Source organism: Thunnus maccoyii, chromosome 3 (assembly GCF_910596095.1).
Source record: "Thunnus maccoyii chromosome 3, fThuMac1.1, whole genome shotgun sequence".
NCBI lineage: Eukaryota > Metazoa > Chordata > Actinopteri > Scombriformes > Scombridae > Thunnus > Thunnus maccoyii.
Window position 1 is genome coordinate 2,656,322 of NC_056535.1, and position 27,469 is coordinate 2,683,790.

At 38.7% G+C, this 27,469-nt stretch overlaps 3 protein-coding genes across 3 annotated transcripts; all 3 read left to right on the forward strand.

Annotated features, from left to right (window-relative positions):
* The first annotated feature begins 346 nt into the window (after window positions 1-346).
* On the forward strand, window positions 347-4,606 carry LOC121894089 (chitotriosidase-1-like). Its single transcript, XM_042406431.1, has 11 exons — window positions 347-433; window positions 533-559; window positions 670-874; window positions 1,097-1,153; window positions 1,644-1,809; window positions 1,913-2,037; window positions 2,132-2,255; window positions 2,348-2,530; window positions 2,658-2,774; window positions 2,864-2,996; window positions 3,421-4,606. The coding sequence occupies exons 1-11, from the start codon at window positions 409-411 to the stop codon at window positions 3,669-3,671; spliced, it is 1,413 nt and encodes a 470-aa protein (XP_042262365.1). The 5' UTR covers window positions 347-408; the 3' UTR covers window positions 3,672-4,606.
* A 1,711-nt stretch (window positions 4,607-6,317) lies between these two features.
* LOC121891003 (chitinase-3-like protein 1) lies at window positions 6,318-14,388 on the forward strand. Its single transcript, XM_042403709.1, has 11 exons — window positions 6,318-6,324; window positions 6,688-6,895; window positions 7,006-7,059; window positions 7,840-8,005; window positions 9,466-9,590; window positions 9,695-9,797; window positions 10,380-10,562; window positions 11,541-11,657; window positions 11,743-11,875; window positions 12,941-13,125; window positions 14,308-14,388. Exons 1-11 carry the CDS (start codon window positions 6,318-6,320, stop codon window positions 14,386-14,388), a joined length of 1,362 nt encoding a protein of 453 aa, XP_042259643.1.
* A 2,362-nt stretch (window positions 14,389-16,750) lies between these two features.
* Window positions 16,751-27,423, forward strand: arfrp1 (ADP-ribosylation factor related protein 1). The gene is made up of 7 exons (XM_042407522.1): window positions 16,751-17,147; window positions 18,674-18,761; window positions 19,381-19,463; window positions 19,941-20,022; window positions 25,016-25,086; window positions 25,277-25,377; window positions 26,055-27,423. Exons 1-7 carry the CDS (start codon window positions 17,055-17,057, stop codon window positions 26,140-26,142), a joined length of 606 nt encoding a protein of 201 aa, XP_042263456.1. The 5' UTR covers window positions 16,751-17,054; the 3' UTR covers window positions 26,143-27,423.
* Window positions 27,424-27,469: the final 46 nt, after the last annotated feature.

Below are 27,469 nucleotides of genomic sequence, written 5' to 3' on the forward strand. Positions count from 1 at the left end.
AATAATCAGTGATATGATCATTGACCTAAATTATGACCAGGTCATGTGTTAGGTACATGCTGTGAGCAGAGGTCTGCACTGAGTAAATTATTGTCTACGTGTGGTTCAAACTTTGCAGGATCTTATCGAAAAGTTTTTATGTTCATAATATTTATAACCCCAATTTATCAAAGGCTGAGACAACGCCTCCTCTCTGTGCAAAGTTGACGGTATAAAAGGCTAAACTTTGCTATTAGGCTCTGACACCCAGTCCAAGGTGAGTGTAAAGAACCAGTCTTAATACTGTTCTGATAATTGTGATTTATCCTCAGAATAGTAGCTTTGCTTTCTTTTGTTGCCTCCATCATATACCTTGTGTAACTTTTTGTCTTACAGTAATCCCGTGAAGTTGTGAGATCTGATATTAAGATGACCAAGATCACAATCCTTGCAGGTAGTATGAGAATGAATCTTAATTATATTTTAATATATTTATGTTATTTGTTGTTATTGTTTTTCATTCCCCTGACCGAAACTTTTTCATATTTCTTAGCCTTATGTCTGGTGATATGCCAGCTGGGTAAGTTTTTGATACTTTCATACCAACTAGAATCATTTGATATGATTTTACACTTGTACAGTATTACTGGAATCATTGCTTTTGTCAATATTCCTTTACTCTCAATACAGGATCTGCCACCCAGATGGTGTGCTACTTCACCAACTGGTCCCAGTACAGACCTGGTGAGGGCAAATACATGCCACAAAACGTGGACCCCTTCCTTTGTACTACCCTGATCTATGCCTTTTCCATCCTCAACCATAACAATGAGCTGGTTACCTACGAATGGAATGATGATGTCCTCTACAAATCTTTCAATGCCCTGAAGAACAAGTAAGTCACCATTGTTGAGGTGCCCTTGTATCACAGAAGTCAAAGGTCAGGCTAAACTACAGTGCCTCTAAAACTAGTAGACATTCAGTGCCTTGCACAAGAAGCCTCCAGTAGGGCAAATGTTTTCTGCAAATAGGACTTTGCTAAAACAGTGACTCAAGCTTGAAGATGATGTGATGGTAATATTACATTGTCTTAACCTACCCCCTCCGCTGTCTCTAGGAATCCTCATCTGAAGACTCTGCTGGCTGTTGGTGGATGGAACTTCGGTTCAAGACAGTGAGTGAACATTTTAAACCATAAACATGCATTTATCACTTGCCTTCAAACAAGTAGTACACAGTTCTGAGAGTTATGTCACCAGTGTCTTATCAGCAGCATTCTTAAGTCCACTGTGGACTTAACTGTGACGAAAATCTGGCTAAGTGTAGCAGTTTTTCTTTTTTAGTAGCTAGCTAACTGGCCAGCAAGTAGATTTTGCTGATGTTATTTTTCACATACAACACCTAGCTACTTTTAATACTGGAGCCTTCTAGCTACCTTTACTGTATGTTCAGAAAAAGACAGCTGGACAGCTAACCAGACAATGTGGTTTGGTAGCTATCAAGCTGATATGTAAAGATTTAAAATGTATTAATGACAAAATAATTGATCATGCATGTCTTTAAAACAGTAACTAGTTGTTTTTCAAAAGCTAGGGGCTGCTAAAGAGCTGATAGCCTATTTTACCCAAAAGATTGATGATGACAGACCTCAATCTTCCCTGCAGGTTCTCCATCATGGTGTCCACTCCAGCTAACCGTCAGAGATTCATTCAGTCTTCTATCACATTCCTGAGGACTCATGGATTTGATGGTCTGGATCTGGACTGGGAGTACCCTGGATCTCGTGGAAGTCCCGCAGAGGACAAACAGAAGTTCACTCTGCTCTGCAGGGTGGGCACTGATATCTCTTGGTTTACTTTTCAGCTTTATTTATTTTGTTATACTGTACATCATGTTGTACTTCTTTCTTACTTTATTTGCTGTGGATTTGCAGGAACTCGTTGCTGCCTATGCAGCTGAGGCTAAGGCCACTGGCAAGCCTCAGCTCATGCTGAGCGCTGCAGTGGCTGCTGGAAAGGGAACCATCGATGCCGGATATGAAATTGCTGAGATTGCCAAGTGAGTGTGCTGCCTAGAATTCCTCTTGAAAGAGAACCCTGGGAGCTCTTCAAAGGTTTTTGAAAAGACTAAACCTGTTTTCCTCTATCTCCAGGGAACTAGACTTCATCAATGTGATGACCTATGACTTCCATGGAACTTGGGAGCAGTTCACTGGACACAACAGCCCTCTGTTCCGCGGTTCTGAGGACTCTGGTGACCTCATCCACTTTAACACCGTAAGAAGACAGTGGGGACTAAAGAAAAATGAACTTGGGAGGTAAAGTACCTTTTTCAGAGTTCTATTTCACCTCTTCCATCAATTTTTTAGGACTCTGCCATGAGATATTGGAGAGACAACGGCACCCCAGTGGAGAAGCTGAGGATGGGTTTTGCTTCCTACGGTCGTACTTTCCGTCTGACATCATCAGACACTGGTGTTGGAGCCCCAGCTAGCGGCCCTGCATCAGCTGGACCATTCACACGTGAAGCTGGATTCTGGGCCTACTATGAGGTACAGTTTAGTAATGGAGTAAACCATTGCAATATGATGTGTAGAATGTATTGATTTCATGGACTTTAATGGAAAAAGTGTAAAATTGTAAAGCTACACAAACCTGACCTTATTGTTTGTGGTCCAGATCTGTAGCTTTGTGAAGGGCACCACCATCCAGTGGATTGATGATCAGAAAGTTCCTTATGCCTCTAAGAACAATGAGTGGGTAGGATTTGATAACAAGGAGAGCTATGAGATCAAGGTTGGTGGCACCTCAGCTGTATATTTTCAACACACTGACAGTGTATCCAATGTATTCATACTAATTTCCTTTTATTTTTGTCCTTGTAGGTGCGCTACATGCAGGAGCAGAAGTTTGGCGGTGCCTTTGTGTGGGCCCTCGATTTGGATGACTTTGCTGGACGATTCTGTGGAGAGGGGAAGCACCCTCTGCTGTCTCATCTCCGCAAACTTCTCAATATCGGTACGTTAAAGGCATTTTTTTCATTAAGAGTTATCTGACTATAGTGAGATGGTGACTATTACCCATGGACTCTTTTGAACATTCCCACCAAGTTGAATCTTAAATCCTGGTATAATTTAAGTCCAGTTTGTATCAACATAAGGTATTTCAGTTATTACTTATATTCTGCACTACCAGACCATTTCCTATATAAAAAATTATCAACATGCATGTATTCTGTTTATAACACAATCTTGAGAGGGCTCCAATCAACCTAACTGTTAGCCTTGAGAACAAGCCACCCTCTCAGTAATTTACTGGCGTAATAAAGTAATGTACAGTGCTATAGGAATAGTCATAGTCAGGTTACAAACATTAATGGACATTTATTTCTCTACTTCAAACCCATTCAGTAATATACATTTCTTCTCCCTCTACCATTCAGAGCTGCCCCCACTGCCTCCTACCACCACCCCCAAACCAGGTGCTACCACCATCTCCCCTCCAACCACCACCACCACCACCACCACCCATGCCCCAGGACCTGGCTTCTGTAATGGCAAACCTGACGGCCTGTATGCCAAACCAGACGACAAGTCCAGCTTCTACATGTGCGCTGCTGGCATCACCCACGTGATGCCATGCGGAACTGGATCTGTCTTTAATGAAGACTGCAAGTGCTGCACCTGGCCATGAGCCATAAGTCATGAGTGGAGACAATGTGTATCACAATTGATGCAAATGTCAGCCATTAAACAGACTGTAAAAGTTCACTTGTATCCACTCTGTATACAATAATTTACCTAAATGAATCTATCATTGGAGTTGTATAGATACAATGTATTCTCTTGGGGAAACATGTAATACAGATTTCAGAATGCAAACAAAAGCATTGAAGTAGTTTGGTACAAATTGTTGAGTGCTGGCTCGTCATTCAAATCTACTTATTATTGGTCAAAATCTACTACTTTTTTTTACATTTTGAGAAGAGAGTCATTCTTCTCAAATGTAGTTTTTTGTGTCATCTAAACACCAATAACTGTTAAGGATAAGCTATTGTGAAAATAATTAAAGCTAACAATGTGATATTATTCAGTCCTCGCTTTGAGTATTCATAAAGTAAAATTGCTGTACAGAGTGCATATCATGATTGGATCTTATTACTGAGCCATAGTTTTTGTAAGTAATCCAGGCTCTTACATAAAAAGGTTTTCAATCACCGATTGAGCACTGAACAGTGGTTTCCTCAGTTAGTTAGTCAGAGCAGTAGTGAGAAATCACAGCATCAAAGGTGCAGTTGAGACCTCAGACACCATTATTAGCCTGATACTAATTTTGCACTACAATGAATACTTTTATGATTCATGACAGGGACTTTCACTTCTAAAAAACATGAATTTTCTCCTAGAGAAGCAAGCATTTGACCAGAAAGTAGCCAATTCAATTCCTGGACCAGCAGGATAAATCTGGATGGGAAAAGTGAAAAAGCAGTGCTTGCCCGTCCCTCATTACCACCACTGAGGTGCCCTAAACTAACTTCTCCAGTGGAGCTTCTCATTCGCCCAGAGATCAGAGTGTGGTTGTATACTGGGCAGCTTCCATGTGTACATATATGTAACTGTATGAATGTGATCAGGGCATTCCTGCAAAAGAGAGGCTACCTCTCAGTGAAACTTCCCTGAATAAATAAAGTTTGAAAAAACTTCATAAGTTTAAAGAATGGCATCAGTTTCCTGACTCCTTTAAGTGACAGAGAAGAGACAGTATGATCACAAAATTATAAAACCCAGTTCTGTGAAAGAATTTAGTGCACAGATCATGCAAATCCCTCTCAAATGTACTGTGTATACTGGAAAAAGCACATTGCACACAGCAATATGGAATATGACACTTTGACAGATCTGATTTTCGATACGTTAGCAGATTATTATCTTATAATGTTTATTGCTCATTCTTGCGCTTCTTTTTCATTTGGTGAAGGTCCAAAGGTGAAGGAGGCTTTCATGGCTTTCATCATTTTTGTTTTAGCATTTAGGTTAGCATTTTGATGCCAGGTTTTAGAAATTTGAATGCATTTTTTTCTAAATGCATACATTGTTTTCCATTCATTTCCATATAACACAGATGACTTTTTATGTCAGTTTGACAAAGATCAGCACAGACCTAATGTCAACTGAGATGAATGGCATAAGGCGAGGAAATTTCAAGCATCAGCTTATTGATTTTCACACCACATGGAAATTAATGGACACCAATGGCTGCCTGAAATGATAGGAAAAATACATCCAAAAATGTAAATTCAAAAGGTTTAAATAATACTCCAGCAAAATAAGGTCAGATTTATTTAACAATTCTGCCTCTGCCTCAAACAAATTTAAGGAGTGCAGCAGAGGATGTCTTAATTGTTAAATCTTCAGCAAGGTCCTTATTATTTCTAGTATGATGTCAAATGTGAGCAGTGTTACAGCCCACAGAGGAACATGAGGGGATTTACCAAAGCTTATCTCCACACAACAGAGGCTGTGGAGACATTCATCCCAAGTCCAGACTTCTTCTGCTCAGGTGTCACTCAAATGTTTCTAATACAGACTGAGCTCCACGGGATGACATCATTGTGGATGATTTGAATTCTGCTATACCATTTTGTCATAAAGAATGCAGAGACAGAGAAGTTTGATATAGCAGAAGCTTCAACCATTCAAAATTCAACCTCAAATTTTTATTTCAGATTGGACACTGAGATTTCCGTGCATCCTCCATTCCTGTCTTTGCTGCTCATCCAGCAACTATAGCCTTAAGGTAAAAGCATAACACTTCAGTATGACATGTCCTTTGTCTTGCTAGTCTTCATCTGTCAAGAGCTGCCAGCAACAACATATCATATTTACATTAATGGATATTAACAGATGCAAAGATGGTTTGGCATTGAGTTTCAAACACAGGTGTCATGTCAAAAAATGCTTTAGGTAAAAACCTGGAAGTGGGTCACTCTAAACTGCAGTAGCAAAATAAAGAATAGCAGTGTCCTGATCCAGTCCTTCTTGTTGAGGGTAAAAAACATCAACTGTGACATTTTTTAAATTCAAACTGAACTTTCAGATTCCTGTGTGATTTAACTTTTTCAATGTAAATAAAAAACACTGATCTTTTTCTTCTATGACAGTTAATGGTTGGTGATGCAACTTTTACCTGCAACATACGAAAGTTTTATGACTGTATATCTGCCATCACTCCCTGATGCTGTCTAGTTCATCATACATTATACCCATCATAGGTCTACTTTACAGTATGTTAGGTAAATGTATTTAGTGCTTAAACACCTATCATGTGACTCATAGTAATATGAGAGGTAAGACTGGAGTGATGTTACACTGTGTACACATATGTTCCTGTCTGTGAGGTGCCACACCATGGGAGACTACCACTGGGAAGAGAGCAAAAACAGCTGAGATGAATACAGGAATAGCAAGTATAATTGGTGAGAAATTCTGTGTGTTGTCTTGATATTTATCCAATTTTACTCTACTTTTTGCTAAATATAGCACTTCATTCAAATGAAATGACAATTTGAATTGTGCCTCTTTCAGTGGCTCTGCAACTGTTCATTCAGATTGGTAAGCAACACATTTTAAACACAGCAGTAGGATGTAATGTTTTAATTGAACTGAAGAAAAATCGTCAAAGCTATTATTTTTCTTTCTTTTCCCTAAAGCAGCAACCACAACCAAACTGGTTTGTTATTTTACCAATTGGTCACAATACAGAACTGGTGTGGGGAAATTCCTGCCAGAAAACGTGGACCCCTTCCTGTGTACACACCTGGTTTATGCCTTTGCCATCATCAATCATGCTAATGAGATCACTGAGTATGAGTGGAATGAGAAAAGCCTATACAAGTCATTCAATGAGCTCAAGAAGAGGTAACAATTAATCCATGGAAATTATGTGCAATAACCTGAAATATATACAAGGTGCTTTATGTTTTAATGTCTATCAAAACTGGATATTTTCTTTCTTTGTCCATGATCAGCAGCTCCAAACTGAGGACTTTACTATCAGTCAGACTTGAGAGCGTTGGATCTCAGTGAGTTGATTCTCTGTTGCTAGCTCCTTATGAAACTCCTCCATCTGCTGACAGAAGGCTAGAATGGCTGCAGAGAAAGAATACTGTTCTTTTCAAGCTGATTGTTGTTAATTTGCTAGTATTTTATACTGAGTAAAAAATGGCTTTTTATAGTTCAGTTAGTGTGAAGTGTTGCCATTATTTATTATCGAGCTGGTAAATAAATGGCTCCCCTTGGAAAGACCTTTGCAGAGTATCAGTATACAATTGTAGGGTAGTTTCCTGCATTTCAGTGGAGAGTTTTCTGGGAGTCTCAGTTTTCCTCTGAGAATTCTGGTAAAATTTCTCAGTATTTTTTACTCAATTAATAAACAAAAAAATTAGCCAAATTTTGATACTGAAGTCATTCAGCAGATAAAATTGCTAAACAATTGCTGGTTGTAGGTCCTTAAATGTGAGTATTTGATGCTTTTCTGTGCTCCTTATGACTGTAAAGTTAATATCTTTATGAGTTATTCAAACAAAATAATCATTTACTTTGGGCACTAGGAACTTCTGGTGTACATTTATTTACCATTTTTGACACAGTATAGTCTACATGATAACCAATTATCATTGAAAGAAATGAATGGATTATGTAATAATTGAAATGATTCTTAGCTGTATCCCAACAATAGTCAAATTTATATAGTATATATCATTACAAATTATCTGCTATTGTCAGCTTCAATCCAAATCAGTGGGCTTGCAAAATGCTTCATGTTATTATCCAAAAAACAGTCTCATCATCTCTTACTGCAGGTTCTCCATCAAGGTGTCCACTCCAGCTAACCGTCAGACATTCATTCAGTCTTCTATCAAATTCCTGAGGACTCATGGATTCGATGGTCTGGATCTGGACATGGAGAACCCTGGATCTCATGGAAGTCCTCCGTGGGACAAAAAGAGTGTCACTCTGCTCTGCAAGGTAAACTGAATGGAGACTTTGTTTTCCTTCAAAGCCTTTATGTTCAGTACTGGCTCAATGATAATGTTCTCGACAACAGGAATGCCATAAATGATTGTTAGGAGGGCTTCTCATATTGGTTTGCACAATTGAACACAGACAATTTTGAATGGGTTTGACTTAGCATTATTGGGATTTTTTTTTTTTTTTTTCTTTGGAGGGGGGATTTGTCTGACTTTCCAAGTTATGTGGGTGAGCTGTATTTTTCCAGTATACTCACAGTCAACTTAATAGCACAGAGTGGCTAGCTAGTTGCAAGGTTCAACATCACCCCTAGGTGCCACTAAATCCTACACACTGCACCTATGAATAGAAGTCATAAAAAACATTATCTGGAAAGACAGTACAATGTTTGTAACATGTTTACATCCAACACAATCCAGAACACTGTAACTAAATCTACATTGGAAGACTTAAAAGGTTCCCCCCAAATTTTTTGTATCCTGTGACACATTCAGACAAACGTCTGCCTTCCAAGTCCAGATCCAGACCATCAAATCCATGAGTCCTCTGGAATTTGATATAAGATCAAATGAATGTCTGACGGTTAGCTGGAGCGGACACGCTGTTGGACAACCTGCAGTGGATGATGTTTTTTGGATAATATAATTGAGTATTTTGCAAGCCCACTGAAATGTTTGGATTGAAGCTGACAATAGCAGATACTTTGTAATTATATATACTGTATAAATTTGACTATTGTTGGGCTACAGCTAGGAATCATTTCAATTATTACATAATCCATTCATTCCTTTGTTGTGCTGGAAAGGTTAGACTGTTACCAACAAAGCATCCCCATCTGTGAGACACCTTCATTCATGATGAATCATTATGTTCAGCATATTCCTTTCATCCTTTTGTTATTCTGTCATTCAGTCTCATATTAACTAAAGAGAGTGCACTGAAGAGATCAAAGTTCAAGTCTAGTATTTTTAAAGGACTAAACCGGTGGGTTTTTTTAAAAATTTAATTTACAACAAATAATTTATGCTGACCCGTTTGAATGAGATATCAAAATCAACTTGCAGACACTTGGAACTTATCTGAGTTATATAATCCATCACAATGAGCATCATTCTTGCCTTTAGTTCAGGCACACGCTCTTATATTATTGCTTTGTTTTAATGCAGTGCCAATATTTTAAGCAGTCTGCATTTACAACTGATTTCCACACAATTACAATATCACTTTAACAGTTAAATCAAATATGATGTTCAGTGTGATCAGTTATTGAACTAATTTTAAGTCTCTGAAAGCTGATTTTCATAGCATACTGGATTGAATTGGATACTGATAGCTGTCTGGAAGATGGGAGAAAATGGGAAGTGGTTTGCGGTAATGTAAAATATATCTGGATTTGTTGTCCTAAGGTACATTTCGGACATCTCACCAAAGTGTAAATAATTCCTGTGGGCTTTTAGGAGCTTTGGGAGGCCTATGAAGCTGAGAGTAAAGGACACAAGGACAAACGACTGATTCTCTCTGCAGCTGGGACAGCAGAAACAGATGTTATAGATACACAATATGAAATCTCTGAGATGTCAAAGTAAGGTTTACATTCATGTCAACTCCAGTTTGAATATGTTCTGTCATTAGATGATCACATTTTCTTAAATAAGTCCACTCTTTCTTATGTCTGTATATGTTTAGGTACCTGGATTTCATTAATGTTAAGACATTAAACCTCCATGGTGGTCAAGATGGAGTAACGGCCCACCACAGTCCACTCTACACTGAAAACAAAGCTAACATAGTAATTACCCCTTTTTTTAAATTCATGACCTTATTTTCATGTATAGTAACAGTAAAAAGTACACTCAGTATTTTCAGGAGTATTTATTCTATAAACTGTATAAACTGTCTAATCCATTAAAGCTTGCTGCTGCTGGAAACCAGGTCAATGAGAGCAGACTTGCAGGCCAGAAAACCAACGAGGCTAAAGGAGGATAAAAAAGCTCCATAGAGCTGTTAAATTGAATTAATGACACAAGGCTATTAGAGCTCACAAAGGCAAGTGGTCTGTTGAGTATAGATGTCCTTATACATGTAATTATAAGGAAAAGCAAAAGCTTCCTTTCTTAAGATCCTTGTGCCATAGTTTACATGATGATCTAGAAATGATGATGCCGTTTTGTAATAGTCTAAACATAACCTGCACCAGAGCAGCCAAAGTGTATAGCTAAAGTCAATTTCATGACCTGATCATATGAAAGACACATTCCAGATCTGTGTTTTGCTAAATATCAACTATATTATAATAATTCCCCAAAGAAGCTAATTGATTCATAGAAATGCCTTCACTTCATTGACAGCTTCTCCCTTTCTTTCCTGCCAGGATTATGTTATGCAGTATTGGATGGAGCGAGGAGCCCCAGCAAGGAAGTTGTTGCTGGGTTTTCCCATTCATGCTTGCTCCTTTACACTCTCCACCACAGAAACAGGCCTGGGTGCTCCAGTCAGCAGCCCTGCCACCCCGGGGCCCTACACCCAGCAGATTGGCCTCTGGTCTTACTATGAGGTTGCACGAGTGCATTTAGCTACATTAAGCAGAGATGTCAACATAATCAGATCAATAACAATCAATATAGAACACCACTATATACTATCATGCCATTACTGCTCTGGAGTTTCAGTTCAGCATGGAATCTCAGCTCATCACAGTAGTTGTAGTGGGTGCTGCTTGTTTTCAGCTCAACATCAGGGTTTTTTGCCCAAAGTTGGATTAGCATGTAACAACATTAACACAAGTTCAGTTTGCATCACAAGACTCATCGATTTAGCATTACACCCCTATAACATTGTGAAACTCATGATGGACAGTTTAAAAAAAAGGTTCAAAATTTATGCAGCAGAATTGGAGAAACCTGGTGCCTATATTACCCACAGTGCAAATGACTTGATTCACTTGATTGTACAGAGTCGGTCTATAGTGACATCACTTGAGGCAATTAATCAGATTTCACACAGCTCCCTCTGGAGCCACAAAAGGATTTATGCTACTTTTTTTCACATATGCAGTAGCACTCCCCAACACCTGGAAACACACTGTGATGTGTAAAATGATTCAGAAACCTATTAGTGATGTCATAGACTGGGATCCTGACATATTGTCTCACGTCATCATCATCATCACTGCTTTGCTCAAGGCCTTATACAGGATATGGAATCCACACCCAAAAACTGGAGAGGAAAATGAAAGAAGAGATAATGAGTTTTAGTGCATATTTTAAATATATTAAATTTTTTGCTTTACTTTAAATATATACCAGAGCAGGCCTAAAGCTTCAAATTGTGATCATTCAAAAGGAAATGTATTTCTTATGCATATCCTGTTTTGGGCCAAAGGGTGTCACGTGAACTGCAGTTCCATCTAGGACCTCTATACAACAAAAACTACTAGGACTACTCCCGCTTCATCATTATGGATATAACAGATTTTCTTATAGTTGAATGATGATGACGCAGACATTTCTGTGTGTTGATATTTCTTCACCAGACATGCACTTTCCTGAAGGGTACCTCAGTTCAGTGGATTGACAGTCAGAAAGTTCCCTATGCTGTCAAAGGCAATCAGTGGGTTGGCTTTGACAACCAGAGGAGCTATGATGCCAAGGTATACACCCGTGCTATGGAATAGGACACAAATTTTGACAAGTCACTCTACATGTGAGTTTCAGTGTCCTGTGTTTGTCTTACAGGTGGACTATCTGAGGAGCAGGCAGCTGGGAGGAGCTGCTGTGTGGACCCTGGATATGGATGACTTTTCTGGACAGTTCTGTGAACAGGGCAAATATCCACTCATATCACATCTGAAACGTAAACTTAGTGAAGGTGAGGCTACCAAACTGTACATTACTCTGTTTACTCCAGAGGTGTCACTTAAATTAAAGGACATAACAGACATTATGGGAGACGGTGGCTCAATCCAACATCAAACAAAATAGGTACATGACCTGCTGTGCCTTTTGGAATAATTATTCTCATTTCAGTTGTTCATCATAATTTAATTTGAAAGTGATTAATTAAACTTACATTTAATGATTTATCTAATGATTCTATATCATTCTATAAATTAATCTATAAATGATCAATCAATTTATTCTTTTTAAATGAATTTGAAAAAAAATAATTTGAATTTAATTTAATTTCGTTATTCCATTCACTAGTGTGTTTAATATTTCATCTCACAATTAATCTCCTACTTCTTGTTCTGGATCATCCTCACAATCTGATGGCTGGCCGTTCACAACTCCTACTGTTCAACAGGTTACTTCTTTACATTTTTAGTGTGACACACAGGCTGTATGTCCTTAGATTGAATAAAGGACATGATGAAAACTGTGAAAGTTAAAGAAGACCGATTACAGTAATTAATCAGTAATTGGTCTTCAATTAAAATTGCAAAACATTAACCCATATTAACTTATACCAGGACACCTCATCTGACACCATTACTTACTCAGAGGAGTACTCAGTAACTTAGTATTTTTACTTCCATAAAGTTGGTGACCACAAAAGAGAAAGGTTAGAAAACAAAAAAAGACAAAATTCTGACTTTTATGGCTAAACTTCCAAAAACTCTAGATCTTAAATTTCCCATAATGCAACTCAATGGTGTCTATTAGGCCCTCCCATGTCTTTCAAACTCCACATGTCCACTTTGTAATGCAGGCTGTCATTTAAAAATTAAAACTGATGACATCATCAGGTTATTTCCTTAGACCTGACAAAGCTCATCCAGAGCCACAGAAGACACAGATGATTTTCAGCCTCAGTAGTACAGTTAAACAGACCTTCATGTGTAAAATTGGTGGAGTGCCCCTCTAAAAAATATCTTTCAATATTCAATACTTTGATTGTAAATTTTATATCAGTAGAATTCTTTTTTTTTTCTAGACTGGACACCACAGGAAACAACTGCTGCTGTATCTCTTCCCAGAACCTCTGCCTCTACTTCTGAAGACACACAACCCACACAGGAACATTTCACCACAGCAAAACCAGACAACAGCTGCTTCCACAACATCACTGTTGTTTATCCTGTCAGCAGCTTCTGCACACGCAGAGGTGATGGACTGTACGTAAGATCAGACAACCCAAAGACATTCTACAGATGTGTGCAGAGGAAGATGTCTGTCACAAGGTGCCACACTTTGGGAACAGAGCACAGCAGCGGAGTGCAAATTATACCATCAAATAATTTAGTTTTAGTGAGCCTTGTATTAACCACTCTACTCCATTTGTTATTTGCGTGGAGTAACAGATGATTCTGCTTTGTAAGGACTAAATTTACAGTAATTAAATCTTCTAGTTAACCACGAAAGAAAAACATGGTATGAGATTATGAAGCTGTCCATGAGGCAAATCACATACTTTATAGGCAAGTACATTAAGTATTTTCATGCATTGCCCAGAGTTTCGGCACATGTATACATGGTCAGAATCTGCATCACACTTACAGTCGGTCAGTCATACTTCTCCCACGCATTAAAAACAAAACATTAAAATGTCAATTAATGGGGCAACACAATTTCAACACAAGACACTTAATTTCATTAATTAAAGGTAGAAATACCACCTCACGGTTGCATGCCTCCTCCAACCAGTCAAGTTATAGTTTACATCCGAGTTTGTCCAGACTCATATAATATTTGTAGCAAAGACTTTGAAGGAATTTAATAAGAGGTATTAAGAGTATTTTCCTTTTACGGGTTCACATGCTTTGCCAATAAAGCTGATTCTGATAGAACACGAATTTGTAGCCATGACAGTAAACAATGCCTCAGATATAAATGTTGCTGCAAAGAAGCTACAACTTCTAAATCGTAGATGCTTCACACACATCTTCAACTCAGCAGCACAGAAGATCTAAACAATCACCACAGTTTCAAGGTGGGAACCAAGATTAGTGTCACCAATTCAGTATCCGACCAAATGTGAAATATGGTCACGATCTCCCCTTCTGTTCCTGAGTTATGGTGTTGAATAATGGCTAGAAAAGTGTTTTTGCAGAGCATGATGATGTCACAGTGAAGCTGACCTTTGACCTTTTGGATATAAAATGTCATCACTTCATCATTTTATCATATTAGACATTTGTGTGAAACTTTGTCTAGAGTTACGGCCAAAAACGTGTTTTGTGAGGTCACACATTTGACCTTTGACCATCAAAATCTAATTAGTTCATCCTTGAGTCCAAGTGGATGTTTGTGCCAAATTTGAAGAAAATCCCTCAAGGTGTTCTTGAGATATCATGTTCACAGGAATGGGATGGACGGACGGACGGACAACCCAAAGACATAATGCCTCCAGTCACGGCTGTCACTGGCGTAGAGGCACAATAACAACAAAAACAAAAACCATGAGCTATAAGACCTGGGTGCAATGCTTTATATTTATGTTCATTTCAGTGTATTAAAGTGTAAACCTGAGATTTTTCTATGATTATATATGAGATTATAGATTATATATATTGTATAAAACATACTCTATCAACGGTGTTATGCACATTACTTATGGGATGCTATGAGTCAAGTTGTATGAAGGTCGGAGAACCTTATTTGATCAACGTTCTTGATATTCACACTGTGGCTAGCAGTGATAAACCGTGCAGAGACTTATCACATGACTCTGTAGTTCTAGCCAGAGCTTTTATCCTCTTATATCATTGTCTTGACAATCTATGGTTCAGTGTCGCCGCTCTCATTAACCACTGTAGACACCTGTTTTCAGCAAATAGGCTCTGGTTATCCCTCTGTACCTACAATACAATAATACTGCTACAATACTGTCTGACCGACATAGTTAGCAGGCGAGTCAACAAAGCAACATTTAACAAGTAAAAGAATCTGGTATGTTTCTCAGGAGTTGGTGGAGACCAAATGAGAGGTAAAAGGAGAGTGAATACTGGACTTAAATGATGTTGCTTTGTGACAGCTTGATGTGAAAATAGGCAATTGATTAGGCAATTGACTGTGCTTCTCATGTATCAGCATACAGTCAGGTCAGGGAGGTAACCATTGGTTCCTCTAAAAGATAATTAATCAGCAGTGTTTGAAAAACCAGCTCCTCTGAGGGTATTTCCAGACTCTTCTAACCATCTGGATGAAAAAATATTTCACCTGCTGAATCATCAGAAAGATTTTTAACCTGTTCCTGAAGTTGCCCTTCTCTTTCTGTATCAAAACAAAGATGGCAGCCCGCTGACTACCTGGATGAGAAGGGCCTATCTGCAATCTTGCAGACCAACAAAAATCTGGTCTGTGGGAAAATGGGGCCCAGAGTCACCTCTGTGATACATGAGAGGCACAAACTGTATTTGTTTAGGGGTCTTTCTGTCATAATAATACATAATGACATAATGTGGATTTAAATAAATTGAAATATGTAAAGAGTGCAATTGCTGATTTCTCACCTTGTTTTTAATATCATTATGTATTTTTTATACTGTTGTATTTATTTGATTTATTGGAATGGTTATTTTTTGCTGTTTTTGCTGGTTGGCCAATGGTTTCTTATTTGATCATTGAGGAAATCAACACGGACCAGCTACCAACTGATACTTATGATGAAGATAAAGATGGCGGTGATTATATTTATTGTTGCTGTTGTTGGACAGTAAATATTAGCCTACATTCTGTAGGCCTAAATAAAATTCAGGTGAGGTTAAGCAAAGAATGACCATATTTAATTTTATATTAACACATAGAACATCGCAACAAACACACACAACTCCTGCCGTGATAACAGTCATGGTGATTTAATTTGACGTTTTCTGTGATTTTATTGTTTTCTGATTCACTACAACTAATTTGGGAAAGTATTTCAAAGAGAGAGTCTATGAACATACAAACCTTCTGAATAACACCAAACAGAATCACCTGATGACATTCTTGCCTTGATGCTCTGATTTCCAGCTGAAAAAAAGCAATTCTACTTTCCTTTAACAGGATGATGTTCAATGAAATGCAGAAACATTGAAATGCACTGGGAATGAGGAAGTTGACATATTAGCCAAGCAATCATTAAAATCACAGACAAACAATACATAAATTCCGTTAAGTAAGGCTGAGGTCAAAATTATTGTCAAGGAGCAAATGCCTAAAATCTGGCAAGAATATTGGGACATCAATGACACAGGAAGACATCTTTACAGTATTCAAAACTATGTTGGTATGAATGAAATTCGAGGCAGGAACCAGAGGCAGCAAAGTCACAACCCTCCTGAAGACAGGACCCACAGGACCCAATCAAAAACAGAATAAGCAAGCGCTCAACTAGACTGTCCACTCAATATAATCAACCAGAAAGAGTTAAACATGTGCTACTTGACTGTAACAGTTACAATGGGCAATGATTACAAAGGGCCCTAATAGCATCACTAAAGGAAGCGAAACTTGATTTTAAATCTGTCAGGAAGAGTCTCATGGAAAGTGTTGAATGTTTTGATTAGATACCTAAAAGACACCGGTATAGTAAATAGTATTTAAGGTTTTTCCTCTTTTCTTTGTGTTGTTTTAGTGTTTGTCTTTAGTTTTCTACTGTTCCATAGTCCAGTCCAGCAGGGGGGGATAATGTGCCTATAGGCTGGTTGCCGACTGCCAATAAACCCAAAAGAAGGGGAGGAAGAAGAAGGCGATGCACTGGGAAATGACGTTTTATGAGAACATACAGCTTATTAACAGAAACGTCTAACGAGACACGATTTACTTCATTTCCCACAATCCCTACCGTCCCACTTCCTGGTTAGATTACACGTAGCGTCACTACTGTGTAGAGGTTCAGAGAAGGAAAATAGCAACAAACGACGACTCTTACAGACTTATTTTATGTAACTACGCTTGTTAGTCACTCGTATATATAGACGTGTTTGTTTATTTTGATTACAATGAAGCCACAGTGGCGTGTGTCGCTGTGTTTGGCCTCTCATGTAAGCTAAGCTAAGTCACCAAGCTAATATTTGCCAGAGTAGTTAGCAAGTACTTGGGTTGTTTACAATTTTTTCTCAAAGATGTATACTTTATTATCTGGATTATATAAGTACATGTTCCAAAAGGACGAATACTGCGTGTTGATCCTGGGACTGGATAACGCTGGGAAAACGGTACGTTCAGTTATAATTTCAATTTATTACAACAAGGTGAATTCGTTGTTGACTGTGTTTAAGGAGAAAGTGTGTAGCTTTGTCCACAGTAAGTAAGTTAGAGTGGAGAGCAAGCCAAACTGTTGTTAAATAACCTATCAGCCATCATCAGGAAATGCTATCTCATATTAACTTAGCATGGATTAAGGGCCACTGTCCAATGTGGCACACATGTACTACCAATACAGAGCATGGAATACAATAACTGTTAATAATGATAATGTTCAAAAGGGGATATTCAGTAGCTACTTCTACCAAACTTACAAAAGCGTCCCACTGTCGACCTCCGGTCTTAAATTGTTGAAGCCAGGTTTGAGTTCCAAAATTTTAACAAAATTATTATCTAGCCCAACAGATATCTTATGTGGCCTAAACTACAGTCATGTAGGATACGTAATGGAGGAGATAAATAAATGACACTTAATCAATAATGTAGTTAACCGTTGCTCCAAATCAAGCCATATATTTTGAACCTTCTGAGGTTCAAAAGAGAGCCTCCAATTTCATTTTGCACTTGATGCACACACCTGAAACCTTATTAAATTTGTGAATCTTTCCTCTAGTATAGTCAATTCTTGTCATCAGTTTGTATTGCATGAGATGTAAAGCTTCATTAACAGGAACTTCACAAGACACATTCAAGCATTTATTCATTATTCATTTTCACCAATATTTGTTCTGCCCAAATCCATGTTCCATTTAACCCAACTTTTCTTTTATTCTCCCAGTTTTCACAAGGAGAAGGAAAAAATGCATACATGTGAACATATGTACCTAGTCCCACGTATGTTAACTCACATTCATATACATTTACATGTACACAAGCATACACAGAAAAAAATCATATTCCCCCCCCCCCCCCCCCCCACTGATTCCCAACCCAACTTGTCTCAAGTAAATTCTTTATATTGTTTGAGTTTTGGAGGACTCTATATAATTTACCACTAAGACCTTTTGTTTTATCCTAGCTGAACAGTACATCATCAATAATACCCTGCCTTGTAGTTGTTTCCAAATTAAAGTTGTCTATGAGTAACTGTTTTAATAGAAGATGCTTCCACAATACTTTAAAATGCCTCCTGCAGTTAACACTCCCAAGTAAAATGTACTGACATATCCAAAACAGATTCTGAAGCCTGACAGAGTATTCAGTTGTTGATGGAGTTGCATACAGTATAAAAACAGTGTTTTAAAGTTATAGATTTTCCAACTGGAGCTATACTTTAACTAACCTAACTGCTTTATTCATGATAGTTAAAGATACAACAATGAAGTATGTTTTATTACCTTTTATTACCTTGTATACTAGTTGAGTAAATGTGCTTCTAAGTGAAACAGTGTCAATTTTCTCCGTAGCTAGTTGGCTACTGTATGGGTTCACTTCACAATATGCCTACTATTATTATTGTTCTTGTTGTTATTATTATCATTATTAATTGTGTCTAGTTTGACTTATCCACTAATCTTACTGTTGTCTCTCTCTACAGACCTTTCTGGAACAAACCAAAACAAAGTTCAGCAAGAACTATAAGGGAATGAATTTGTCAAAAATCACAACTACAGTTGGCCTGAACAGTAAGTGGTGTCCCAGTCTGTCTTCAGTCGTGTGTCATGAAGAGTAGTGAGCTTCTTACTCCAAACTATGACTTCCCTGTGTGCATCACCTTTCTGTTACACCAACAAAATCCAAAGACAGTCAAATTTGGAAGGCTTTTTTAATTTAATTTAATTTTATTGTTTGCTGTGCTGCAGTGATTAATTGTTATTTGCTACATAAATCATTTCCGGTGAAAATAGTAATGATGTTACTGCATTTTTACAGATGTATTCTCATAAAAATACAGTCTCCAATCTGACCAGGGTGTGAGAAGTGTCTTTACCCTGCTAAAGAGGGGTGAGGTCACATAGACATCAGAAGCAGTCAATAACTCACTTGAAGAGGAACAGGGTAGTGCAGCTTATGTCCTTCTCATGCATTGTTAATTTTTAGACCTCATCATTATGAAGTGCTCTGCTGGAAAGCTGCAGCTGTTGGTTACTGGTACAAGGACAAATATTGCTGCAAGCTCAGGCTCAGCCAACACCTCTACATTCTGTGATGACCGATGCTGCTTGTCTTATATTTTACAGTAGGTGTTTGATTCTTCCCGCTGCTCTGTAATGTTTCTTATGCATGTGTCACTTTCCTTCACAGTTGGTACAATTGATGTGGGCAAAGCTCGTCTCATGTTCTGGGATCTGGGAGGTCAGGATGAGCTCCAGTCTCTGTGGGACAAAGTGAGTTAAAGAATAAACCAACAATAGCCTGAGGGAGATTCTTAACCAGCCAGTAAAAATAGTGGACTGTAAGAAACACGCACTGTACATAGTCTCATACTCCATCCAGTCATGATATACCTCATTTGGTTCCTCAACCCAACATTTTTCTCAAAGTACAGTGACTTAATTCTCAAAATATTATGTCTTTTTTTGATGCCCATTTCTGTAACATTGTGCAACTGATGACACTTCACAGTCACTCAGTGATTGCTTGTGTCTGCAGGTAAGAAAGTAAGCAGGGTTTGAACTTGTCTCCACTCTATTTTTTTCATTTGTTACACAAACTATTTCTGTCACTTTTCATGTGAACAAACTGGTGCAATACTGTGTCGGGGCCCTTTTGATGATGCAGTCAGTCAGCTGTGATGTTGCCGGTTCCTTCAATGCAGAAGTCTGCTCTGATGTCCTGTTTGTATTCTTTATGTTTATTTTTAGTACTATGCTGAGTCCCATGGAGTCATCTACGTGATAGATTCAACTGATGAAGAGCGTCTGTCAGAATCAAAAGAGGCCTTTGGTGAGTCACTCTGTGCGCTGTAATGTGCGTGTTCTTGTTTGAAACAACCCCACAATAGCCATTAAGCAACACATATCAACCATAGTCTGTATAAAGATGGACGTAGCGAGGTGTGATGTCACCCGTTGGTTTCATTGAAGCCAGTTTGAAGCGGAGAGTTGCAGCTTATGGTCGGCGCCATCTTTTCCGTTTGGAGCCAGGAGCTTCCAAATGAGGAGTGTGGGGTGTTGGTTTTCACGCTACCTCGGACCCAAGCTAACGCTAGCTTACTGGGAACACTGAGCACTGCTCTTGAGCTAACGCTAGCTACTTTAGCTAAATTGTGCTAACAGGTTTTCTAATCAAGTAACATTAAACTTAGTGAAATATTGTGACAGTAGTCCGACTCAATGCGAGTCTTGGAGCTGGAGAGAGCAGCAGGTGAGCCACCTGTCAATCAACACCCACACGACAGACATCAAAGCTACTATCAGTCTTCAAATCTTATTAATGGAGCAATAATTTCCAAAATGACAACGAGCACCCTTCCTAGAGGGCCCGAATTTAGCAATTGAGACTGTAGTTGAAAAAAATGATTGACTTATTATTTCCAGAGAGAAGTTGATGCTTTTTCAATGAGAGTCAGTTGGAGCATCTAGCAACCGTCTGTGGCACTTTAAGGTATTTCTGCACTGGACAGAGAGGAGCGGACTCTTTAAATTGCAAGGTCACCAGACATTGTGTGCAAGCGGAACATTATCAATAATTAATTTACTGCCTGCTGCACCACTTACAGTGTTTCTTCTAGAATTTTTTTCAGCAGCAGTGCTGTAGTTCGCACGCAGAGCCCATGTTGCCAGGACCCATATTTGTGCACACCAGCAGTGAAATAACTTAAAAGTACTTTAGAATTGTTCCAGATATGTTTATTCATATTCCTCAAGCCATGTGTGTGATCTTTTACAGGAGCTTTTGACACTAGAAGGACTCTGGAGGCTCATGTAGCTATAGTTATAATAAATGTCAAAGACTGAAATGCTTCAACACAGTTGGGGGGTTTGGGGAAGAAAATTTTATGTTATTTGACTAAAAACTATGTTTTTTCACATCATTTTGGGCCTTAAAATAGTTTCTCACAGTACACTCAGACATTAGCAAGAAGAAAAGTGAAACAAATATGCTGACTGATGAAGTTAACACTATGTCCTGAAGTAATCCTAATTCAGAACAGGATTAGAATTGATTTATATTTTAAATAGAACTAAATAATGTTGCCAGAGCAGCAACAGTAATGTTCACAAGCAAGCAAAGTCCCTATATAAACTCAATAATATCTCACTGGAAATAAATCTAACATGCCAGTAAAATAAATCATATTTCTGACATGAAAATAGTGAGTGAAGTATAGAATGAATGAAGAACACAGACATCAGTCAGTATCCTTCCTCCTGTCCTCTGCTGCTGATGAGATTCACTGCTGCAGGTACCGCTGGTAGAGAGGAGGAGCTGGTGTGTCTCAGCCAGCAGCTAAGTTTACAAGAATATACATTACAAACTAAGCTAAACAGTTAGGCTACATACAGACAGCTTTTGTTTTAGCTTGTTCATGACACTTCACTATTAGCCTAACTAGCAAACTGTGGTTGTGTAAAACATGCCAGCGGTGGATGGAGACTGTGGGCAAAGCAGGTGGAAATATCACTTTTCTACATATTTATGGTTGTTGAACAGGTGGTTTGATAAAGTACTTATTGTGTGTGTGTGTGTGTGTGTGTGTGTGTGTGTGTGTGTGTGTGTGTGTGTGTGTGTGTGTGTGTGTGTGTGTGTGTGTGTGTGTGGAGGAACTGAGCCCCGCCCTCAGTCAAACACCAACACAGGGAGCAGAGGAGAGGACATAGAGGAGAGGCTGCAGCAATGACACCAAGGGCCCTATTTTAATGATCTAAAGCGCATGGACTGAAGCGCATGGTGCAATTGCATTTAGAGTGTGTCCAAATCCACTTTTGCTATTTTAACGGTGGAAAAATGGTCGCTGTGCCAGGCGCATGGTTCAAAGGGGTTGTCCATAGTCTCCTAATTAATCATGGGTGTGTTTTGGGTTGTTACATGCAATAAACCAATCAGAGTGTCAACTCCCATTCCCTTTAAGAGCCAGGTGCACTTGCACCTTAGTGGATTGCTATTATGACGGCGCATTTGCCAAGTAGTAAGAAGGAGCGCTTCTCTGCAGAGGAAACAGATCTGCTTGTGCACGATCCATAACGAGCACACTGCTGCTCCTGGACCCTCCCGTGGCCACAGACCACCAGTTTAAGATCTTGTTGATTCATTTGTTGCAAATTTATCTTCATTTGGTTTTTGAAAAGGTTTATTTTTTAATGACAGCTTTGGTTTAAAATCGTTTAGTTCAGTCATGGAGTAACAGGTCAAATCAGCAGGGTTTTAATTGCTGAACGTTTGGAAACCTGATCACTGTAATCTCAAAAATGTTAAAGAATATTTGTTAAATATTGTTCAAAACTTAAATCATTAATTTTAATCATGTAAAGAATCATTAACACAGTTATCAGGACTTGATCAACTTTCCAAGGTTCTGATCCTGTTGCTGGCAGCAGCTTGAAGCTGTGCAGATTAATTTCCTTCTTTAGTTGAATCACTGTTTTCACCTCATTTATTTCCTCATGTCATCATGTATTAATGCAGCAGGAAAGTTGATCTGTGTCTGATCCGTTGTCGTCCGCCTGTTTAAATACCTACGTGTTTTGCCACGATTTGGTCAAATAATTAAACAATTGAATCCGTCATTACTGCGATTAGTTCATTCTGATAAATATTATGACTAAGCATTATGACATGTATTTTTTAAAATATGTTAATATACACAATAATAATTGTTCACATTGTAATCCTTTTATTTGTTACCTTTTGCATGTTTGTGTGCTGCTGTGCATCTGTGTGTGTGTGTAACAAGCAGAGTGTACGTGTGTTGTGCAGCCGTCTGTGTAGGTGCATATTACTGTCTTGATAATGGGCCCTTAAAATAACAATGAAACACTGCGCCATTGACTTTAGACCAGGTTTTTGTTGGTCAATAGCGCAGTCGCTCTCTGCTGCCTCAAGATAGCAATGCGCCTGACCACACCTTACTTTTAGACCAACACACCCATGGGCGCACTGATGCCTTCGCAAAATGACAACTACGTCAGTCTTCAAATAACAAAGACACTTGCGCTGCGCTTGGCGTCGCTTTGCACCAGGCGTAAGATAGGGTATAAGATCTCATTCGCTCACCACGCTCAGCTGCAGTCAGCTGCTTGAAGCAGAGAAGAAGTGTGGTTTGCATTCCTCGTGATTATTATGTACAGTTTTTAGACCTGGAGCTTCCTGCTTGTGTACAATGTGAAATTTCGGTGGTGGTGTTTATTATTTAGCAGCGGAGCTGTGCTGCTGTTGAAAGCATACAGGGGAAACACTGACGTAGGAACAGACTACCACTGGTCCTGTATGTTTAAAACTAGTATAATGAATGATTTTGAAGGTTAGAATATATTAACTCTGCACTAACAGGGTTAAAAAGTACTGTGCGCTGGTTAAAGCTTAGTCTGTCTCAATACTCGCACTTGTATTTGCAGGTATTCAAGTAACTGTCACACTGTTATGCTGTCACCTGTTAAAGGATAAGGTTTGATTTTCTGCTTTTTTTTTTCTTGTCAACAAATTTCATGTGCAGAGCCCAACCAACAATGTACTCATCCTCTGTTGTTGTCCAAAAACTATTGACACATCATTCACTGGGACATGTTCCTTCGTTCCTAAAGAGAAATGGTTACCATAACTTGTTTAGAAACAGCTCCAAATAGTAAGAACAGCGAAAAGATAGTAACCCTCAGGAGTGAGACTCCCAGTAAGACACTGCTGTGTATGTGTGGAAATGTGGTTCCGTTTACAGAGCTTCACTAGCTTGTTGTGCTACATATCACACCTCTTCACCTTGTACTTGTTTTTGTCAGTGCATGTGCAGCTGCATCCTGGACCAGCTGGAGAGTCTTTAGAGACTTGTTGGGGCAGCCTGATCATAATGAAGTACAATAATCCAGCCTAGAAGTAACAGATGTGTGGACAAGTTTATCTGCATCTTTTTGAGACAGGATGTGCCTGATTTTTGCGATGTTATGTAGATGTAAAAAGACAGACCTTGAAATGTGTTTTATGTGGGAGTTAAAGGACATCCTGATCAAAAATAACTCCCAGATGCCTTACAGTGGTGCTGGAGGCCAGGTAATACCATCCAGAGTAGCTTCCTCTTGTGTGTAGATTATTGCTGGTCCTATAGGCGCACTACTGCCAACAACTGGACAGGTGTTGTGCAATATACCCTGGTGAACTGTGGGATATGGCTCTGAATACCACTTTGAGGCAGTAAGAGGAGAAGTGTGAATCCAGTGTGCATCTGTGTGGGTAAAATGTAGTGTGTGTTGGTATATTTCAGTCGAGGGACACACTTGCCTACCTGGCGGTGCGTGAATGTGCATTTAAATGCTCAAAACCACAAGTGTGAGTATTGAGACAGACTCTCAGCTCATTAGGACGTCTGTGTTCAGTCACACAGCCTTGTCTGTACAAATAGGCATTAAACTGGCCAGTGATTCAGTATTATTATTACTGACTGAATTTCAGTGGAACCATATCATGATAATATCATGTTGTATTGTTTAACAAAATTCAGTTTTCCAGTGTAATGATTCAAAGCAAATTGTAAGAAAAGCTAACAAAGCGAGGGTTTGTTTTAATCATATGAAGGATCTTATCTAATGTAAAGCACTAATAACTCATTTAATGAGTCATTTATATGTGGCATACATTTGTTATGGAGATTAATATTGGAAAAATATTCCTTATTACTACCATGATACTGATTTCAGACATATTGTCTAGCCATAATGTATATTGATTCAGCTGTGGAAAGGTATTACATTGTGCAGCAGCCCTGTAATCATTTAACTCTCATCTCCAGAGAAAATGATCAGCAGTGAGGCGTTAGAAGGTGTTCCACTCCTGGTGCTGGCCAACAAACAGGATGTACCGGTACTGTACCATCATTACTATGACCATGTTCCAATTCAACCTCTATGTTTTTATCTTTCATCCACACATCAGCTAATTGATCAAAAATGAAACTATATCAGAGGTATTGATTAGCATGCCCTTGTGGTTTTGTCAGTTTTGCCTCGCTGTCGCAGTCTTCAGTCATATTTTGTGTCTGTTCTTTTCTCAGGACTGTTTGTCAGTGCCAGACATTAAAACAGCCTTCAGCGACTGTGCCCCGAAGATTGGAAAGAGAGATTGTTTAGTCCAGCCTTGTACTGCCCTCACAGGGTAAGACTGCTGCTGTGTGCACTGGTTAACTGGTCTGTGTGTCACATATAATCAAATCAATCCAGTATCCCCTGTGAGTAATATAGTCCCACCAATACTGGACTGCTGATACCAGTTTTTACATTTTTTACACTCAGCCTGTTTGTGAACCACAAGTGTTGAGAAGCAAATGCAGCATGAATCTCTGTGTTGCAGATTTGTCATAATGTAAACAAAAAAAAAAGACTCTTTCCCAAAAACATGACATCACAACTTGATATCAGTCCGAATGATGTCACTAAACGTATTGATGCCTCGCTGGCCAATACAGAAGTAGAGCTGCAACCATTAGTCAATTAATTGAATAGTTGATCCACAGAATTAATTAATCAGCAGCTGTTTTGTCTTTTTTTTTTTTTTTCAAGCAAATACACTAAAGATTTGCTGGATGTGAGGATTTGAAGCTTTTCATAACATACATGACAGTAAACTGTATATCTTTAGATTTTGGACTGTTGATCACATAAAACACCTGAAGACGTCACCATGAGCTCTAAATTATTTGCAATTATAGTGGACACTAAATTATAGTGGACATTTTCACTGTTTTCTGACATTTTATCGCTAAAATGATTAATTGAATCGGCCTTGTTATTAAATGCTATTAACTCACTTACTTAACACTCGTTGTGATGCAGGGATGGAGTGAACGAAGGCATCGAGTGGATGGTGAAGTGTGTGATCAGAAACATTCACCGGCCACCCAGACAGAAGGACATCACATAAGAAGTCATCAGCTCTCTTTACTCTCGTTGTGGAAGGCGAGTTTCTCCTCGAGGACATTCCGTATACACCCTGGAGCTGATTAACTTTCCTATCTCCTCGTGTTCGCTGTGACTTTGAACAGTGTGGACGTCTGGTAGTACTAGACAGAGCGAGACAGTATTTTTTTATCACCAAGCGAAATGTCAGACGTGCTTCGAACGGAACGTCTGTCAGTTCCAGATGTCACACCTTTTTGAAGCGGTTATGATTTCTTCTGCGTCATGTATGAGCAGTAACCTCGGTGTCTGCTGCTGGCTTAGTGCTGGTGTAACTACATCTGTATGGAGCTCCACTGACTGACACTGTGATCAAAAGAGTGTAAAAACATCACTTTGACACATAAATTCTCACCTAAAACATACAAAACTGTCATAGTTATTCCCTGTATGCACATGTGTCAGTACTAAACAACTTTTAGCTCACATTTTAAGGTTTGTACTCTCCAAACTGTACACTACCTCTAAAAAAAAAAAAGGAAACATTGACTTCTTTACCTCATCAGAGTGAAAGTAGTGAGGAATGTTGCTTCGTGATATTATTACTTTTATTGATGGATAAATAAAAACAAATTATTCCTAATCATGACTCATACTTTGACGAGGCAAAGTGGCAAATGCTTCCTCATTCTGTGGCAGCTGTGTGGATTTAAGAGTTTAAACCATAAAAATGTCAGCTGTAAGTCATTTGCTGAGTCCAACTCTAAATAGAAAAGAAGAATAACTTATTACGAGTTTGATATACATTTAGGTGACTTGCTGTCTTTTCTGCACTGCTTGCTCACAGTAGATAAGTCACTGGGCTCCATACAAACTCTGATGCAGCAACACGAGCAGCATCAGAGTCCTTGCAGACTTGTGTGAGTGGTATGCATGTGATTCAGCAGCCACTTCACTGTTATTTTTGACTGTTTATGTCACTTCTGTATCCTTTTACCCCTGTAAAACATTGATCGCTTATCGATCTGCTTCGGGAACATGTTTTTGTTTTTGTCCTTGTTTTCGATTGACTTTGGAAATGTGTATAACTTGACACTACAGATGATTGGGTAACTGGACATTATATGTATAAAAACTAAACCCAAAAGGGTGCTGAACACACAGAAACCTTGCTGACCTCTGCTGAATCACTGAATACCAGCAGTTTAACTTGGTATGTATGAAGCGGTTAAGAAAATTGAAGGTGATGTGCTCTGTCAGTCATATATGGTATCATCATAATAAATTCATGATTTCTGAAACTAAATCTGTCATGTTTGACTCTGGCTGTATGTTTCTATTATAGTTTCAGT